The sequence below is a fragment of the Pinus tabuliformis genome, chromosome 3_2 (assembly GCF_031772625.1).
Source record: "Pinus tabuliformis cultivar Carrire ecotype Pingquan chromosome 3_2, CPIR1, whole genome shotgun sequence".
Taxonomy (NCBI): Eukaryota; Viridiplantae; Streptophyta; class Pinopsida; order Pinales; family Pinaceae; genus Pinus; species Pinus tabuliformis.
The window spans coordinates 1,113,902,404-1,113,924,423 of record NC_142302.1 but is presented as its reverse complement, the minus strand read 5'-3'; the positions used below and the strand labels follow the sequence as shown (position 1 = coordinate 1,113,924,423).

General features: G+C 34.7%; 1 protein-coding gene across 1 annotated transcript; it reads left to right on the top strand.

Moving 5' to 3' along the window:
• Positions 1-17,623: 17,623 nt before the first annotated feature.
• LOC149184562 (protein S40-6-like) lies at positions 17,624-18,538 on the top strand. Its single transcript, XM_089418937.1, has one exon. The coding sequence runs from the start codon at positions 17,792-17,794 to the stop codon at positions 18,287-18,289; it is 498 nt and encodes a 165-aa protein (XP_089275063.1). The 5' UTR covers positions 17,624-17,791; the 3' UTR covers positions 18,290-18,538.
• The last annotated feature ends 3,482 nt before the right edge of the window (positions 18,539-22,020 follow it).

Below are 22,020 nucleotides of genomic sequence, written 5' to 3'. Positions count from 1 at the left end.
ACTACATATCCACCACATCCTCCATATTTTGTCACATAACGGTCAATAATTAACTCCCTCGTTGATTATTAACGGTCATGACTACGACATGACATACTTGTCTACGTTTCTCCAGAACCCCTACCATCTATTTATTTCATACAAACCCACAGTTCCTTTCACCATATTCACAGCCAATTCATTTCATAAAACTAGGAAGGGTAATTTTGAAGGTTGAGAACTCTGCGTAGTAGAAGGCATGGGCTAATTGTCAGATCATAACCGGTAGGAGCAAAGTACATGGAAGGATACCCACAACTCAAAGAAATGTTACAGAAAGCTAGATAGCCTAAACTCATTGAGAAATTTGATGGTTTTCATAAGGAGATTACAAAATCCTTTGCTCGATCTTTTGATGGCACAGAGGTAGAAATTGCAAATATCAAGTTTGTAGTGACTGAGTCATTAATGACCAAGGCTACAGATCTTCCAAGGCATGGTGAAAGATGGTTCAAGAAAAAGGAGTTCGACAATGAATCATGGAAAGTAATACTTAAAAACCCGGGTATGGATATCTCTGTTTTTAGAAAAGGTATTCCCATTTTAGCTCTTAAAAGTAAGTGGAGGAACATGCTCTTGGTATTACATAAATTTATCACTTGTGAGGGGAGGTTTGGTTGCATGTATGTCTACCATATCTATTTACTGATGGATTTATTAGAAAATGGAGAAATCAATATTCCTTTCTACCTGCTAAATAGTTTAAGAAGGATGGCCTCAAATGTCCAAAAGAGAATACAGTTCATAGATACAACCATGTATCATCATGGGCTGATAAAGATATTGATTTCCTTTCATTTAAAAAGCATAGAAGATACCTAGGAGAATTTCCTTATCAGAAACCATTTCCAAGATGCACCAGAGTCACAATATTGAAAACATACCTGAGTCTTCATTGCAGAAACATGATGAAAATTTAATCTTTGAAGAACTAACAGAAATCAGGAATAAAATAAAGGCAAGAGGGAAGACAAGAAAGGAGAAAAATGTCACAAATGAGGAGAGTGTAAGTCCTCCACAACTTAGAAGAAGCTCTAGACTCTGAGGTTTGGTAAAGAAAACATCATCAAAAGGGACATAGTTTATAAATTTAGACGAGGAAACCCCAAAACCATCTCATGTTAACATCTCTTCTGCACACAATCCTCAAAATTCTCTTGTTCATCATTTTGAAGGTAGCCCAAGTGGAAGATCTCCAGGTATAAGACCCAGTGCAACAATAAATATATGACTATATAGAATCATTGGAGAAGAGAAGTGCCTCAATGAACCCAAAACCTTCTGTCAATCCACAAGAACCTCTAATTGATGCTCTCAAATAGGAAATTTATGAATTAGAGATATTGAATAGACATATCAAACAGGAGAATGAGACCTTGAAAGAACAAAAAAATTGGACAAGGAAATTCACGATAATACCATTCTACATCTAGGACTGTGGTATAAGAAAAATAGGAAATTGAAAAGAAAGAATAAGATTTTGAATAGAGCAGTCATTAACCTTAAGTACAAGCTTCTTATGAGAAAGCCTAGAATGACAGTCACTTCAAAGAAGAACAAAAAAGGAAATTGGATGTACTAGCAGAGGTGTCTGAGCAAATGCAGTAGGGAGGAAGAACTCACATTTTTGGCAAATTGCATGAGGACATGCAATGATTTTGTAGTGGGGGTATGTTGAACCTCAGAATTACCCTCTCCTTGACATCTTTTTCTCACCTTTTTCCCTCACTTTCTCATAAGATTATAGACCCAATCAATGATAAATGCTAGGTTTTTTCCTAAGGAAAGCATTAAAATGATCGCCATATTATATTTTCATTTTCTTGGAATTTGAATAGATTTTTGCAAATTAACTACTGAACACAGCCTATTCTACAGCTAACTTTGGATTTCGTAGCTACTCTCATTGTTTGATAGGCTCCAGGTGTCAAATGAAGAATTGGGCCACATGGGCATTTCTAGAATAATCTCCACATGGATTCTATCATATTCAGTCGGTCCAGATCGATGAAAAATCAAGCCTAAGGTCATGGTCAAATATGGAGTCAAAGTACATTATCCGGAAGTAGTAGGACTCTTGATTTTCTCTTTCGTAGCTAGTCAAGAGTCTAAAAGTTTTGTTACAAATCTAATTTGAATTAACCACCTATAGCTAATGAAAAGTTTAAACAATCCTATTGCAATTCGAATTAGCCACTTGTAGCAAGTTTATCTCATAAAAAATCATTTTAAATTTAATTCGAATTAGCCCCCTGTAGCAAGTTTATCTCATAAATAGTTATGTTATTTTCCTTTAAATATTGGCTGCATGGAACCGAATTAAAAGTTAGAAGTTAGAAGGAATTACGTGTTAAGTTCATGCTTTTTGCTGATACTCTGTATTCAGACTTTTTTTTCATAATAAAAAATTTCAGGTTGCCAATGACCATTTAGAGTGCATCCTTAACTAGATAGCATTCTAGCCATGTCAGTTGCAGAGGGCCCCTACACTGAAGGAGGTTTTTCATTTGTTGTTTTTAAGTTCAATTTCCATTACTCTGTTTTCAGCAAATCTGTTTTCTCAATTAGGAGGACATTTCATTTTAGTTTTTAATCAATAGCATAATGATAAATCACAACCGTGCAACCTTGTTCTTCTAAGATATTTCATGGAGAAAAATGACTTTATTTCCAAACTAAATTAAGATTGAAGTAATAAGAATACAAAGTTGCTAAGTTTTCTTACTTTTTTGTCATTCATTTTCTTATAACATAATTGTGAATTAATTGTGTTAATGGATGTTTTCAAAAGCCATTTCAAGTTGATGATGATCCTAAACTAAATGCTTAAATGTCTAATTCATACAGTGATTGATTTTACTCATTACATTGTTATTTTCCTATGAACTTAGGAACTAAGGTATAATTGATTTCTTGCACAACACTTCAAGAGGGTAATGCTTCACATTTGAATGTTGGAGAAAGTAAAAAATACATTAGTTTTTATAGTTAGTTTTACATGCTTTTACCTTTTTTCCTTCAGACCCTCATTTAGTTGCATCACTGATATTCCCAATAATCATTTCAAGGAGATTGATATAACCATACTCCAAAATTGAATGGTTGAATTTTTAATGAATGCAATTACCGAGTTACCTTCTGCATCAATTTCATTCTTGGTTTAAGAATTAGATCCATGGATTAGGACTAATGATAAGATAAGATAGATGCTCTGTTTTTTTTTATTAGGTTCTAACTAGCCAACAGTTCTTGGTCCATTTTTAGGAAATTAGATTAACTTAGGAACATTTCCTTTCATTTAAAATTCATTAGATTCACTTAAATTTTCTCATAGTTTCAGGTTGTACATTCTTAGACATCAAAGAACAAAAGCCCCCCAAAAACAACATAAAATAAAAAACAACAAAGTAAGAAAAATGTTAACTAAGCACATATAGTGCACGACACTTCATCAACTTACAAACCTCTGTTGATAATTTATGCAAGCAATTTAGGACACTAATTTGACTAAATAGTTGGTATAGTTAATGTAGTTTACATTACTGTGTTTATTGTGTTTTTTTCGTGTTACAGATTTGAAACTTTGACTGAGAAAATGAAATAAAAACAAATAGTCCATATCATTTTTTAAGAATAAAAAGAAGTTGTATGTTTATGTTGAGGACAAAATTAGCATAGTAAATCCCTATACAGGAAAAAATTGTGCAGTAGTCTCTCACAACAATGTTTATGTTTCTTTTAAAATAAATATAGAAGAATAGAAATAGATAGTATGGTCCTATTTCTTAAATACAAAAAAAGAGAGACATATTTCCTATTCAAAGATTTGGGTTATTCCTTAAAATAAAAGAAATCATGTTTTGTGTGTAAGAACAAGAATGGAACAGGTTGATATTGTATGAAAAGAGCGCTGAAATAAATAGTAAATCTCATATAATCTCTTATGGGAAAGAAGACAATCGATAAAAGGAGGACTGTGCATTTATCTAACAACAAGAAGGTTCGTCAATGCCTAAATTGTGCGTAATTAACATAATTATTTTCACCAGGAAAGAACTAATCTCAAGAACATAAATATAAGATATGGTCTAGACTATTTTGGTCAACATAATAAAATTAAGAAGCATTTGACATTGAATAGGACTTGGAAACAATTTCATTCCATTCATGACCTAATGCATACAAGGTAGTGGGGTCACTGCATAACTTAGAAATTTACAAGTACTGATAAAAACTGTGGGGTCTTGTTCAATATAGATTAATAGAAAAAGAATAATTGACCCATAAGAGAACATTGTGCATCCATATAGGACTAGTTGCACTAAACCATATTAGAAACACTTCATTGCATACAAAAAGTGGAAAATGATAACATTACACAACCCTGCGACTGAAGCATTAAATAAAAGTCCATAGTTTAAAATAGATTGAGTTAATGGGCTGGGATAAAAACATAATATTGTCTATGCATCAATGAAATGGTAACCCTTCATAAATACAACATGTATAATCAAAAAGTTTGACAACCACAAATGACTGGACCCATTGAATGGGAGCATGTATTCAAATCACACTAAGCTCTTAAAAAAAGGACTCAAATCGACCTGGGAAGTATCTGAGTAGTCGTTGTGATAGAATATATGTATAGCTTGAATTTAGTAACAGTAAGCCAAAACCCTAATCATAATCAGGCCGAGGAAAGGCTCAAAGCCTACCCTCTGGCATCTCATCAACAAAATCTGGTGGTAAAACAAACCCAATGAAAATTAGATAGAAAAATACCATTCACCCAGGTGGGGGATCTGAATCTAGAGGGTTTCCCCCCAACCATTTCATCTAACCAAGGTCCTCTGTGGATGAAAAATCATAAAAGAAAGAGTAACTTGAGTGACAACCTAGAGATGAGAAACCAACCTTTCTAGGTAATGTCAAGGAACCAACAACCCTGGTGAATGCCCTCTTCACCTTAAAATAAACCTCTCAGATTAGGGTCATTCTGATAGTAAAAATATGGCTCAAAACATTCAACTAAAAGAAGCCAGAAAGAAAACAAGGAAAAAATAAATTTACCTGAGACGGTGGAGAATCCCTGTGGAAATAACAATGATGTTTGGATTTACGGCAAAGCAACCGAGCCAGAGGGAAATTTAGGATTTCCTGAAAGGTTCAAGGCCAAGCAAAGCTGTAGTGCTGAGAGAATTTGGTATCGGTGGAGCACTGCACCTCTTTTGCTTAGAAGACATAACTGGAAAATGGGGATTGCAAAGCCATCAAAGCAGGTAGGAAGGAGATAAATGAGTTATGCTCGTAGCAACCCAGCAAAGCGGTTAGCCTAGTTCTTTCAAATTTGATCACAGTCATAGGATGAACCTCAGGTGAGTCCCTCATTAGATGGTTGATGTGTTGCATCGGTAAGGGTAATTCCTCTGGAGGTGTGCCTCGTAGTATATCAAGAACCATCCACACATATAAGTTAATACCATACTCACTATGGCATATGACATTCCGTAAATATTGCCTGACATGTTAAATAATCTAATTAACTCTTATGGATGCATTTATTAATCAATGTAATTCTGGGTTATATATTAATTAACAACTCGTTGCGGGTTATGCCAAAATTTGTAATTCATTATATTTCCTACCTACCTTAATGTTGATATTAACAATATGTGGTGAAGTTTTGAATATAACAAAAAAGAAATTCATGAGTTCACGTACTAGTGATAAGTGGTATCAGAGCCAAGTGTTCAACACTATGGCTAAGCAGGGTAAACTAATTGTCAACATTTCTACTATGCATAGAGAATAAATAAAGACGTGGAGCTGAACTAAACCATGAGAAAGGGGCCACATACCGTATATAGAAACCAATCGAGAATTGTGGGTGCAGTTGTGAGGGGAATATCGATAGGAAAATGTAGCATTGTTGGAGATAGTTTAGCAGTTGTGAGCGAAAATGACCAACCTCAGGGCTGACAATGAAAGACTTCGACAGGAACAAGCAAGGATCCTAAAAAGTCTATCAGACTGATAGAATCACCGGGTACCCAACCCCAATGCAGGAAATGGAGACCGCACAGAGACATTTTGTCATGAAGAATACAATGAGGAATCAGAAGGGGGACATAATGATGAAGAAAGAAGGTCGGATAATGCCTCATTTGGCAGAGGTCCTAAGAAGCAGAAAATTGAACTGCAAGGAGAATTTAAGAAGATAAGACCTCTGGTGTATGACAGAGAGGTTGAGGAAGCCACTGAAGCTTGGCTAATTAATATGAATAAATATTTCCAAGTATATGAATATGATAATAATATGAAAGCTCAATTGGCTATTTTTCATCTACAAGGAAAGGCCACCATGTGGTGGGAGGAGGTCAAAGTTGTTCAGGGAATTGATGATTAGGAGGTCACATGGAATGAATTTCAGAAGTATTTCAAAGACAAATATTTAACTGAATGCTTCTACGATGAGAAGGCAAGAGAGTTTCATGATTTAAGGTTGGGCCCACTGACTATTGATGAGTTTAACACTAAATTACATCCTTGCTGAGGTATGCTCCATAAATTAGGGAGGAAAAATCCAAGATACAACTCTTCATCAACAACTTCCTAGATTTATGAAGGAAAAATTGGAGTTTGAATACCCAAAAAGTATGGATGAAGCCATTCAGAAGGCCCGAATTTGTTACCAACACATGAAGCAAAAATGAGAAGGTAACAAGGGGGGCCTGAATAGAAAGATTCAGAGGAATTCTCAGAACTTTCGAGGAACGAGACTCCCCAGTGTTAAAAACATGAATTAGAAAATGTAGACAAAGGTGGTTGGGAGGAATCAGTAGAGAATGGGACAACAAGTTGAAAACAAACAATCAGAAGTGTCAAGTTGACCAGAAGTGAGTCAACAACCAAAACCCCCTCTACAGTGTTAGGGTTGTGGAGAACCTCATTATTTCAAAATCTATCCTCACCATACTTATTCCAAGAAGGTTGCTAACATTCAAGAAGCTTCCATAGTTGGGGATGTAGCCAAAAATATTCCATGGATTAATGCAACCTTCGACAATGGCCAGGCTGAATATGAACCTACAATGATAGATATGGAAGGTAAATTATTTAAACATTTTGTTTCCATTTTAATTGATCCAAGTGCAAGCTTGAGCTATATTAGCCCAAAACTGGTAGTATTGGTAACTTAGCAAAAATAAAATTCAAAACCCCTTCGCTTGTGCAACTGGCTACTGGGTCCAAGCGAAGGGTTGTTGTTAAGGTGGTAAGTTACTCATTAGGGCAGGAGGATAGAAAATCATAGTTGACTTGAGTATTATGCTTTTGGGTGCATATGATATACTACTTGGAATGGACTGGCTAGAGAAACATTGGTTGATAGTGGAATGCAAAGCTATGAGCTTCCTTGGAGAGAATGGTGAGAGACAAGAAATTCAGGGAACTAAAAGAGTTGTTAAATTGCAACCTATCACTGCTAACCAGCTAGGGAAGTGCATCCGAAAAGGCTGCCAAATTTATGCAGTTCAGGTAGGTTATACAAATTCTAAGGAAAAAATTAACCAGTCTCAGAAATGTTCCTATAATTCAGGAATTTGTTGATGTATTCCCAGAAGAAATACCTGGCCTTCCACCTAAAAGGAACATTGATTTCACCATAGAGCTAATTCTTGGTGCGAGCCCAGTGTCTAGAACAACATATCGTATGAGCATGCCTGAATTAACAGAGATTAAAATGCAATTAAAAGAACTTCTTGACAAGGCATATATACACCCAAGCATGTCACCTTGGGGAGCCCCTGTATTATTTGTACAAGAAAAAGATGGTACATTGCGGTTGTGCATTGATTATAGACAATTGAATAAGCTGAATATTAAGAATAAATATCCACTACCAAGGATTGATGATCTATTTGATCAAGTTAAAGGGGCCAAGGTGTTTTCAAAAAATTGACTTAAGATCAGGATACCATCAAATACGAATTAAGGAGGAAGATATTTGTAAGACAACATTCAGGACTCAGTATGGACAATGTGAATTCGTAGTGTTACCCTTTGGGCTTATGAATTCCCCTACCACATTTGTGATATTGATGAATGGTATATTCCATCCTTATTTCGATAAATTTGTCGTAATAATTATTGTCGATATTCTCATATACTCCGAAAATGTGGAGGACCATGAGAAGCATTTGAGAATCATGCTGCAAACTTTGTGGGATAACTAGTTATATGCTAAGTACAACAAATGTGAATTCTACAAAAATCAGACCCAATATCTAGGACATATTATTTGAGTGAAAGGAATTGCAGTTGACCTCGAAAAGATCAAAACCATCATGGAGTGGCATGTTCCCAGGAATGTTTCCAATATTCGATCCTTCATGGGGTTAGCTGGTTACTACAATCGATTTATTGAAGGATTTTCTAAAACTGCTTACCTGATTACCTAACTACAAAATAAAGGAAAGGTTTTCAAGTGGACGATAGAATGTCAACAAATTTTTGAACACTTGAAGTAGTTATTGACTTTTTCCCCTGTTTTAAAAGTAGCGGACCCCGAAAAAGAGTTCACTGTTTATGTAGATGCATGCTAGGAGGGTGTCGAAGGGGTATTGATGCAGGATGGGAAGTCATAGCTTATGAATCTTGTAAACTGAAGGACCATGAGCAATGATATTCTGCTTATGATTTGGAACTAACTGTTGTAGTGCATGCTTTAAAGGTATGGCGACATTATTTGTTGGGTAAGAAATTTTTGTTAATGACAGATCATAGTAGTTTAATGAATTTATTTACCCAGCAATATCCAAATGATCATCAAGCTAGGTTGACTAATTTCTTAAGTGAATTTGACTTTGATATTAAACATCTTAAAGGAAAGGAGAACTGAGTGGCTGATGCACTGAGTAGGAAATTATATTGCATATATGAAATCCAGTACAGTCGGGTGGAATCAAAATTCTTAGAGAAAGTAGAAGAAGTTGCCCACAATGACCCTAAATATAAGTTTTTATGGAAGCAAGCCAATCAAGCACAGAAATTAGGAAGACAATCTGATTATGGTTTAAACAATGAAGGATTTCTAACCTTTAAGGGAAGAATATATGTTCCTAACCAGATTTATGTTAAACAATTTATGTTAGATGAGTTTCACAAGAGCTTGTATGCTACCCAACCCGGATATCAAAAACTATTTTCTACAATTAAAAAGAATTTCTTTTGGCCCAGAATGAGGAGAGACATCACCAAATATTTGGCAAAATGCTTGGAATGCCAACAAGTTAAGGTGGAACACCAGCACCCTGTTGGGTTGCTCCATCCTCTCCCCATTCCGGAATGGAAATGGGATACTATTTCACTGGATTTTATAATAGGATTTCCTAAAACCAGAAAATTGAATGACTCCATCATGGTAGTGGTGGATAAGTTAAGTAAGATAGCTCACTTTATACTTGTGAAATCCACATAGAAAACCATTGAAATTGTTGATATTTTAATGAAGGGGATATTCTAACTACATGGTATACCAAGAGTGGTGATCTCTGACAAGGATATAAAATTTACCTCTTCTTTTTGGAAAGCTTTGTTCATGGGATTTGGGAATCAAATCTACTTTAGCACTGCATATCATCCCCAAACCGATGGACAGATAGAATGAGTGAATAAAGTGTTGGAGGATATGTTAAGAATGTACATAACACAACAATGAACTAAGCGGAAGGAGTACCTCCACATAGTTGAGTTTTCTTATAATAATGGTTACCATGAATCTCTTAGAATGAGCCCCTTCGAAGTATTATAAGGGAGAAAATGCAGAGTGCTTACCAATTGGAATAATCCTAAAGATAGGTTGGTATTAGGATTGGACATGCTTGTTGAAATGGAGCAGATAGTTAAAAAGGTGCGTCAGAACCTAAAGGTTGGCCAAGAAAGGAAAAGGATTTGTGTAGACAAGAAGAGGACCTATTGAAAGTTTCAGGTGGGAGACTATGTTTATTTACGGATTAAGCCCAAAAGAAGCACACTACGGTGGGGCAATTATGCTAAATTGGCACCCAGATACTATGATCTCTTCTAAATTCTGGAAAGAATTGGACCAGTATCTTACTGGCTAGCCCTACCTACCCACATCAGGATTCATGATGTGTTCCATGTATCATTATTAAAGTGATATGTTTATGACCCTAGGCATGTTATTAGTTGGTAAGATATGTAGGTAACTCATATATTGAATTAAATTGTGAAATAAACATTGATTGATATTGATACCATCAACCTTTTGGTGTAGGTCGAACTGGATAAAGAACTGTTGGTAGAACCTATGCAAATTCTAGAGTAAAGAGAAACAATGCTATGGAGGCGAGATATCACCCAGGTTAAAGTGCAATCGAATCACTTGAGCCTAGACGAAGCTACCTGGGAGGATAAAGAATTTATGCGACAAGCATATCCAAACTTGATTAAACAATTTGAAATAAACACTAGGTATGATGTTTCATTCGGGGGCGGGGGGGCGGGAGAGATGTGACACCTATAAGATTGTTCATGAATTCATGTTTTAACCTTGACAATATTTACATTTTATAAACTCTGGGAACTAATTTTGGGCTAATTGGAAGACCAAATAAATGTAGAGACTCAGACTTGGTTAAGTTCTTGAGTATTAAAAGAAAAGTTTATATATGTATAACTGAATAAAGAAAACTCTCCAGACAGTTAGGTCAGTTGAGTCTCTTTTCCTCCTTAGAAAAAGGATAGTTCCAAGGAAGGAGTTCTTTTCTTTTTGGGAAAAAAGAGAGAGAGCCAGAGGAACAAGAGGGAGAAGAGTGAAAGGATACGCAGACCTGACACAAGGCGTTGTGTAGGTGAGCAAAATACTATTGTTTTGAGGAGTTCCTAAGATCGCCTTGGGCCAATGGAACCCTTGATGTATCCTTGCAAGTTGGGACTCTAAATTGGACCGGGGGTCTTGAGGTTTGGAGACTAGATGAATTGGGATTGAAACCTATACTATCTGGATGAGTGGAAGCTTGGGGGGAGACTGGATGTCATTGTCGGTCTCAAGGTTGGGAGGAGAGACTTCCTGTTTCTAGTTGGTATAGTTAATGCAATTTACATTACTGTGTTTGTTGTGTTTTTTGTGTTACAAATTTGCAACTTTGACTGAGAAAGTGCAAGAAAAATAAATAGTCCATATCATTTGTTAAAAATAAATAGAATAATCCAATGTTGTATGTTTCTATTGAGGACAAAATTAGCATAGTAAATCCCTATATAGGAAAGAATTGTGTAGTAATATCTCACGACAGTATTTATGTTTCTTTTAAAACAAATATAGAAGAATAGAAATAGACATTATGCTTCTATTTCTTAAATACAAAAAAAAAGGGAGATATTTCCTATGCAAAGATTTGGGTTATTACTTAATATAAAGGAAATCATGTTTCGTGTGTAAGAAGAATGGCATAGGTTGATATTGATGAAAATAACATTGAAATACATAGTAAATCTCATATAAACCCTTCAGTGAAAGTAGACAATCTGTAAAGGGAGGATTGTGCATTTATGTAACAACAAGAAGGTTCAACAGTGCCTAAATTGTGCATAATTAACATAATCCTTTTCACCAGGAAAGAATTAATCTCAAGAACATCAATAGAAGATCTGCTCTATGACGTTTTGGTCAATACAATAAAATTAAGCATCATTTGACATTGAACAGGACTTGGAAAAAATTTCATTCCTTTCACGGCCCAAGGCATAGAAAGTAGTCAGGTCACTGCATAACCCAGAAATTTACAAGTACTGATAAAAATTGTGGTGTCTTCGTCAATATAGCTTAACAGAAAAATAATAACTAACCCATACGAGAACATAGTACATCCATATAGGACTAGCTTCACTAAACCATATGAGAAATGCTTCATTGAATACAGAAAAGTAGAAAATGATAACATTACATAGCCTTGTGACTGAAGCATTAAATAAAAGTCCATAATCGAAAAGAGATTGAGTTCGCGGGCTCAGATAAAAACATAATATTGTCTATGCATCGATAAAATGGTAACCCTTCATAAGTACAACCTGTATAACTAAAAAGTTCGACATCCACAAATGACTAGACCCAGTTAATGGGAGCATGTATTCAAATCACCATAGGCTCTTACCAAAAGGACTCAACTCGACCTGGGAAAGGTTTGAGTAGTCATTGTAATAGAAAACCACTCCAAATGTATAGCTTGAATGTAGTAGTAGTAAGCCAAAACCCCGAGCATAATCAGGCTGATGAAAGGCCCGTAGCCTACCCTTAGTCATCTCGCCAGCAAATGCTGGTGGTAAAACAAACCTAATGAAAATCAAACAGAAAAATACCATTCACCCAGGTTGGGGATCCGAACCTAGAGGGTTCCCCCCAACCAGTTCAACCAACCAAGGGCCTTTGAGGAAGAAAAAGCATAGAAGCAAGAGTAACTTCAATCCCAACATGGAGACGAATACCCAACCTTTTTGGGTAATGTTAAGGAGCCAACGACCCTAGTCAATGCCCTCTACACCTGCAGAAGAAACCTGTCATATTAGGGTTAGTCTGGCAGTAAAAAGATGGCTCAGAACATTCAACTAACAGAAGCCAAAAAGAAAATAAAAATAAAAATATTACATGAGCCGGTGAAGAATCCCTGCGAAAATAACAACGATGTTCGGATTTACAATAGAGCAACCGAGCCAGAGGGAAATTTAGGATTTCCTGAATGGTTCGAGGTCAAGTAAAGTTGTAGTGCTGAGAGAATTTCGTATTGCTAGAACTCTGCACCTCTTCTGCCTAGAAGACATAACTGGAAAATGGGGATTGTGGAGCCATTACAGTCGGCGGGAACGAGCCAAATGAGTTTTTCTCATAGCAACCTGGAAAAGCACTTACCCTAGTTCTTTCACAGTTGATCATAGCTGCAGGATGAACCTTAGGTGTAGCCGCCATCAGACGATGGATGTGATGCATCGGTAAGGGTAATTCCTCTAAAGGTGTGTCTCGCAGTATATCAAGAACCATACACATACATAAGTTAATATCGTACTCATTGTGGCATATGACCTTCGGTAAATACTGCCTGACATGTTAAATAATCTAATTAACCCTTATAGATGCATTTATTAATTAATGTAATTATGGGTTTTATAAATATTCATTAACAACTCGTTGTGGGTTATGTCAACACTTGTAATTCATTAGATTGCCTACCTACCTTAATTTTGATATTAACAATATGTGGTGTAGTTTTGAACTTAACAAAAAAAAATCATGAGTTTGCGTACTAGTGACATTTATTATTTTAAAAATATATATTGCAAACCTAAGGAGGGAGTGAAAAATTCATTTAAATGTAGATTACTCAAATTCAAATTAGACAAATAATGTTTTAAAATTTATGATTTTCTTATGTTTTTATTATTTTAAAAATATATATTTCAAACCTATGTCAGGAGTGAAAAATTCTATATATACTTTGCATTTGTATAGATGGAGGGAAAAATTACAACTAAGTTAACTATATATATATAAGTTTGATTTTAATAGATATGATTATGACCCAGGGAATCATGTTGATTAACTTTCATTGAATTTTATAAAATATATATTTCTAGCAACATCAAATTCACATTTTTGAGTTACACTTATTCATATGAAAAATCATAATATTTATTAAATCAATTTGATAAAGTTGCTTATGTTTAACCAATTTATTATTTAAATTACATTTGTAATAAATTTATTATTTAAATGATAACATTGAAAATTTAAATCATATTAAAAACTATTTTTTAAGTTACCAAATTAAAAATATAAGAATATTACAATGTCAGTTGCAAGTGTGATTGAATCCTTTTTCAAATTTATACACCAAAAGGCTAGAAATGCAATGAGAAATTAATCCACAACATTGTTAATTACCTATTCAAATGTAATTTGTAATTAATTTTGGTTTTCTATTTAAACTATCAAATATATATAATTTTATTGTTTGCATAGATCATTATTGATATTTATGTAAATTTTAAATTTTTCAGCTTTAAGGCTCGATGGAGCTTTATGGCTCAATCGAGCTCCTAAACCTGGGCCTGGGTTACACAAGAGCTCAATAAAGAGTTAGTTTTTATGGCTAATTTTTAAATGACTCGATCAAGCCATCATTTTTTCCACCCGAACACACCCTCTCTTGTCAAAAAATGTAATCTAGCTCCGTGGTTACACACACACACAGATATATAGATATTAATTTGAGGATGTGCATAGTGATATGTTATAATACAATGCTTATGTTTTGTTATATGTGATCACAATGATGATGCAATGTTAGATTACTAGATTTGTGTGCTAGCTAGTGATGTTTATATGTGCTAGAGGTGTATATAATTAGAAGATGGTAGTGAATTTGAATGTGTATCTTAGATGGTGTTTACGTTTGTTAGATGGTTACCATCATAATGTTAATTTTTATGAAGTACTATTTATTATAGATTATGTATTGGTGAAATTATATCAAAATTCTATATCCAAATTTTATATATAAAATTGTGTGCAAAATGCCTTACTTTAAAAGATGCAAAGATATTTTTATAAATTACAAAGTTTAGTATGGTTGAAACTATGATTGTAAAATTATGATAAATATTTTTCTATTGCTTAGATAGTTCATTCATATTCATTTTAACCTAATTAGTAAAATATTTCAATATTCACAAGGAAAAAATATTTAAAGGTAAAATAATTTAGTTAGTTCTTAATAACATGAAAATGTGTAACTCATTCAATTTTTAATATAAAATATTAATGAACCAATAGCCATAGATTGTGTCATATCTTTCCACAACTTAGTTGTAGAACAACGAATGCACGAGGCACTATGATTTCACCCACATACAGGGACTCTAGAACAAAAAAACCAAGTAAAGAAGCAGCAAAGAGTCTTCGGAAAACTTTCAAGGATCTTTCCAAGAATATTCCTCCACCCCAACCCTCAAAAATATCTGAGAAAGACTAGACCATCTCCACCCTCTGGGTTATGGGGGCACGAGATACAGTTCATCCTCACCTAAATGCTTTCTTCAAGACTCTTGCTAGCTGGAAACTTGTCCCTTTCCTTATTTACTTTGCTCTAGTACTCAATGCGCATTTATGCCCCTTGTCTTCTTATTGAGTGCTTAGACGACTTCTTCTTTCTCCTTTTCCTAGATTAACCTCCTCCATCCTTGTTGCTAGCATAGTCAAATCTCCATAAATTTCCTCGTCTATGACTTATAAACTTTTCCCAAGGTGGCACGGCCTTCATCCTTCCTTGCAATTCAGTTTAATTCAAGAACCAAGCCTTTAAGGCTCAACAACCAGCCTTTAATGACTGTCAAAAATAGTTCAGATTTCCTACAACAAGGAAACCTTGAACGTCCCAAGCAAAGAACCTCCTCAACTATGGAATCTATGTCCCTTCCATTTCAATTTTTAAAATATAGTTGCATGATGTAATTACATGGTAAAAAATCAATCCAATTTCGGGTTGGGCTATTATAGACGCTCTATGATAAGGTGCTCACCTTCTTAAACCCTTCTCTCTTTTCCTTACTTTCTTTAATTAGTTGGAACTAGTTTCTCTATTCTTCCCTTCCAGATTTTGAACCTTCTCTCGTTTCATTCCTTTTGTCTTTCTTCTCCTTCCCCTTGTTTCTAATTGAATCCCTAAAAGACCTTGGGTTCTTCTTTCCATATAATCTTATTTTGTGGATTTTAATTACTGGGATTGTTGAGGGAAGCCCAATTTATTTAGCTAAATAGATTTACAAACTTTCACTATCTTGAGTGGTGTTATGTGTTTTATTTATTAATTTAACTTCAATATTTTTATTGCATGTAAGTAACATTTATAATAATGTGTAATTCCATTCATGCTCAACATGGAGTTGATATGTGTCATTTATAAAAATATTAATAACAATTTTTTTTTTAATATTGGTCATAAATAAAATATTTCAATATCTACCTTGAGTGAAATATGAAGAAGATGTATAACTCCTTCAATGTTAAATTTAATAGATCCATCTCATATGGTTTTAAACAATCCAAAAGAAACCAAAATTAAAAATAAATAAAACAAAGTTTAGGTAAATCTTTACACATATATGATGATATTTTTAACATATCTTTACTAAATTACTTTATATCAAAAGAATATTGCAAATTTAAAAAATTAAAAATAAACATAATTTATAGATATTTAAAAATTGAAAATAATTCTTCCAAAATTAACAATTTAATGAAAGACAATAACAAGCATAACATATATAAGAATTAAAATGATTTTACCCTTATGGAAATAGATAAATAAATTGGGGATAATATATTTTATATAATTTTTTATTAAAACATTTTATATCACTCAATTATCACCAAATTTATATAAATCACAACCTATTATATATTGGGAAAATAATAATAAATATAAATTTATCAATATTTAAAAAATATATATATATTTGGTTTATATATAAAATTTTACTTTTATTAAAATTAGATATTAAACTTTTAATATTATTTTTATTATTGAATTTCTTTAAATAAAAAATCTATTATGTATCGGAAAAAAAAAAAAATAAACACAATTTTGCAAATATTTATAAACCAAAAATAATTTATATATATAAAATTTTCGTTATTGAAGATAAATATTATTTCATTACACTACTCTAAAATATAAAATTTCCAATTATCCATATTTAATAAAGATTACCGTAGATAACTTTTAACCCAGATTTATTCCATATGGATAACTCTTAACCCAGATTTATTTATATTTATTGCATAATTCAATATTTAACATATTTCAGTGCATCTATTTTACAATATATGCAACATTATCACCATCTGTACAGCTCTGCATGCAACTACTCGCCCTCTGAAACAACCTTCAACATCTCAACTACAGAGCAATGAAGTCAGCGTTTCACAATATATCCTCTGGGCAATTTGCAATTTGTGTGCGAAGATCATGTCATGCGGATTATAAACACAAAAATATATGTCATGGACATCATAAAAGCAAACTATTCGGTGTGATGTACACCGTAAAAACAAAGATATGAGAGACACGCTACAGTAATATGAGAATTTGAATAAAATGGTGTTGTCAATGGTGCTGACATACCCTATCTTTAAAAATTAGAAACTGCCGATGAAATGGAGACACACATTTTTAATGGCGTGGCCTTCCTTGACAACAATTCCCCACCATTCAATTTCTCAAAATGAATTTGTGCACCAATGTGGTTGTCCTCACACTTTAATGTTGCTGCCCCCACACAACGTCACTGCTGATGGGCTCACCTTACGTGGCCGACCCAACAGGAAAGACTCCATCCAATTCAATAGCTTTCATAGGAATTAAAATTGACACGTAGCAAGCAAAGTACTTAGTGCGCTCCATGACCTGTCAACGAAGCCAAATGCGTGCAAAATGAAATGAAATACGCTGAGATGAAGTGAAATGCGGCAGGGAGGGAGCAGAATAAATGGGAGGTTGGTTTCAAGTGTGGAGGCTTGAAGAGATGGGCATGGGCGGTAGCCGGAGGGGATTTGAAGCACGCCCAACACGCTCATTGTCTGTCTCTGGAAACGATCTGTTGAAGAATCGTCCTCCGTGGAAAATCAAGAAAACAAATTAGAGTATTGGTAGGGTTGGAAGTGGTAAGTGACCACTACATGATCAAGAACCCCTGTCACTGGTTCGAATCGAATCGCATGGATAGATACGTCGGTTCCTCATATCCGATGCCGTCAGGGAGTATAAACATAGAGCTGTGGGAAGAAGACCTGTGGCCTGTCGACATAGAGCTGGATGCTCATCTTGAAGGTTTCCAAGCTGATAGCAAAGATAAGAATTGTAACGACGGTCAATTTGAATCCTCCTCGTACGCCGGGATCCGACACCATCATCAATCGCCGCCCGTTAACGTGCCGGACTGGAGCAAAATACTGGGAATCGACAACCGGAAAGAGCAGTACGCCGATGCCGACGATTTCGACATGGCCGGCGACGAGGAGGAGGAGAGGCTGCCACCGCACGAGTACCTGGCGAGGGAGCACGCCCGCTGTCGGATTTTTAATACATCGTCCATCTGGCTAGGGGTCCGGCTGAAGAGCCGAGCCATGAGCCGGGTTCGGAACGCGGTGTGGCAGCAAACCGGATTTCTTGGCTGAAAAATAACTGTCGTTGTATAATTATTTTTTCTTTATTGCATGAACGATGAATTTTGTATATTTCCAGATATTTTTTTGTATAATTATTTTTACTTTATTGCATGAATGATGAATTTTGCATAGTTCCAGGCTCCCAGCTAAGGAGATCTTGACTGGTTTTCTGATACATAGATTCCGAAGAATATTTAGGAATTCAGAATTCTTTCAGGGTTGGAGTTGTTATTTTGTCGGGAATTGGAAACGTTGATGTATCGCTAGTTTTGCTATACAATTTCCTCTAATTATGATTTTGAATTCAGTGTAACATGCCCTTCTGAGTTTTGTGGGTGAGCTAGAAACTCAGGTGAGTACATATGCGATTTTCGAAAACTTATCTTTTTTTCTGTGCATCACAGTTATATTACTGATTGTCAGTATGCAAATTCATTTTTCCCTTTTTCCATGTTGTATGAATATGCACCCTGGGGTCCTTATTATTTGCTTGTATATTTGAGAAATCCACGAGGGGTTTATCTCGTAAATCCCTTATATGTTTGTCTAAGCCATGAATTTCATGTTTTATAGTTTCAACATCCATTTATGAGAAGGTTTGTGGGAAAAAAGGTTGTTGGGTTTGTGCGACTGATGTCAAGGGTTTTATTTGGCTGTCCTATTAATTTCTTGCTTAAATGCGTACCATGCCCTTTGGATGTCTTGAGCTATTATTCATCCTCTGTATAGCATGAGTTGATTGGGCTCTGGCTGTTGTATGAAACATGATATCGAGTATTTTGTATTCAATCTATCTTTTTGCAACTCTGGTTCAATAAAAAGGGCGGTGACAACATTTCACCCATTTACGATAGCAAAAGGGCAACCTCACTCGAACGACAGCAAAAGGGTGGCCTCACTTGAATGACAGCAAAAGCTACCAAAGCAAGTTTTATTTGTTCTCAAATTTTAAAACCCTCATTGGTTGAAGGGTTTCCAATTTGCGCTCCAACTTTCCATACAGATCTCAAGATCTATCCTCCGCAGTTGAGCCAAGCCGAGCAATGGGAAAGTGCGGTAGGAGTTCATCAGACGAACTGGCTTCCTCAATGTTATAACTTCATCTGTACTCTTATCACATGCTTATGTCTTTTCTTCATTGTTGTAATGCAATCAATTTATTGTTTAGTTACAAGTCATCACCATAACAAAAACCATAGCAACTTTTAACCTTTAAGCCTAGTTATTTCCCACAGTAGGATAATGTTGTAATTTGCTCTAATATCATGTGTAAAAAACCCAACACCTTGAGTGTTATTCAAGCAATAGGGTCAACTTCTCTGTGTGTTAATAGGGTCAACTTCTCTGGAAACACACAATGGGAGAGAGATATTATCACTTTAAAATTTAGCTTCCTCAATGGGAGAGAGATATTATCACTTTAAAATTTAGCTTCCTCGCTATGGGTATCACTTGAGATGAACCCAACACATTGAGTGTGTTATCCAAGCAATAGGGTCAACTTATCTCGAAACACATAAAGAGAGAGAGATATATTATCACTCTAAAAGTTAAATTCCCTGCAATAATGGCTACAGGGATCACTTGAAGTGTCATTTACGCATTGATGTGGGGTATAGTGTCACATATACCAAGTGATGTAGCATAGGGTTGAAAGGCTAGGTTAACTCAAGGGTTAGGCACTGAGAGTGGTGGATTGGCTCTTAGGGGTCTTGTAGCACCCGAGGGAGGTTTATAAAGTGTTGGTTAGTTGGTTCCACTTCCTTAAATGCACTTAGGGAGTTTAATCATATCATAGTAACTCTTTATCACATGTTTACCCCGGACCGATTATCACAGGTAAATGTGGAAAAAGGGCATTACATAATATAAATTCTTTATTGAAGCAGAAGATTGTGTATTTATTTGTCTTGTGTTTGCATGATTATATTTTCCTCTAACTAAAAATAACTTATCTCCACTTTGTCATTGAAGAAAATTGTGTCTCAACTTGTGCAATGACCCACCCAATCATGCTAGGCATTGGGTCATGACTTGTTTTATGGATGCTTGTTTACAAAGGGAGACCCCTCTCAACTCCTTTAATGAAATTTCTACTCACAAGCCTCCAAAATGTATTGGATGACAATATGGATGATTATCAAATTATTGCAATAGATTAGCTTGATTGTGTGGATATTTGTCTTCCACACTATGTTATTTGTATTTACTGGACATATTATTTATATGCAAGATGGATCTATTATTTCCCCATGGTATGTTGGCTTCTCTTGGATGTACTTTCAATTTTAGTTTTGGTGCCATTGGAAAAAAGTGTGGTCCTTGGTGCTCCTCCAATTGACCAACGTACTTCACTAGTTCCTTCTTTCAAACTTCAGCCAAAAGACCCAATTACCAGTTTGTGGAATGATGTTGGTATTGGTACTATATTGTTCATTAAAATAACCTTTATTGGTACTATATCACTGCAATTTTTTTACTCTTGGCTAATTCAATTTCTTTATTTCCTCTTGGCCCAAGTTAGATACATATGTGTTAAGTCTTCTTGTGAGATTTCAATTATGAGATGAAGTAATAAACATATGTATTTGTGAACATTAGGCAATATACTGTATTTTGAACTTTTTAGGTTGCAATTGTGATCGAAAAATGTCGTGTCCCAACTTTATTTAATTTTCCCAAGATATCATATGCATGATTTAAAAGTAAAAACGTATAGAGAAACTAACTATGATATTCTAATATACTATCAAATGATCTATGATGGTTTGTCTTGAGGGCTGGTGAATATTTTGAATGTTAAACATGCAACTTCAACAGTGGTTGAACTTATTTTATAGTTTTTTGCACTTGAATTTTTAATTGGTAGAGAGGATGGACATGGATTGCAAAGGCTTCATTTTGAATGTGTGATCTGGATTTAATTAGATGTGATCCAATGGCTAGGAATTTGTTTTCTGTTGGGTGTCATTTATTGAAGTTATTAAGTTGGGTGTCATTTATTGAACACGGTGGTTTTAAATGTTATTGGGTTGGGTGTCATTTATTGAACACAATGAGTTTAAATGTTGAACAACACAACAATTATGGTTGACATAAATTCACTTTTATTATGTGCAGGTGTGGATATTTATTTGGGATACATAGCCTCAGTTCTAATGAGTGGGGATTGAAGTGACTGCTACTTACTTCTAGAATAGACCATTTTGGAAGGATTTATGGTTTTAGCTATTTTCTAGTTGGGTCAATATGATTTATACTCTTAAATATTAAGATACTATTTATGGATAGTTGTGGGCACAGTGAATGTTTTGGGAAATTTTGGACATAAATTAAAACATATTTGCACTTAATGTTATTTACTTTTGTTTAAGTATTGGTTGCACAAGTGTCAACTTCTAGTGGTTTGGTGGGACAAGGATTATATTAATTACTGGTCCCTACACAACATTATACATCTCTCCCCTAGATGTGAGATACAACATGCTTTTTCATGTGAAAAGAAAAACACTATGCTGGCCTACTAGATACCCATGTTCATGTGAAAAGAAAAACACTATGCTAGCCTACCAGATACCCATGTTGATGTGTCATGTTGTTGATCATGTGGACGTATGGGCAATGAGTTGTTTCATTATTGAATATACAAAGGTGCATATTTTCCAAACAATATGTAAATGTATAAAACATGTATTTAAATTTGTTATATTCAAATGCTAAATTTTGGTATATTAGTATCT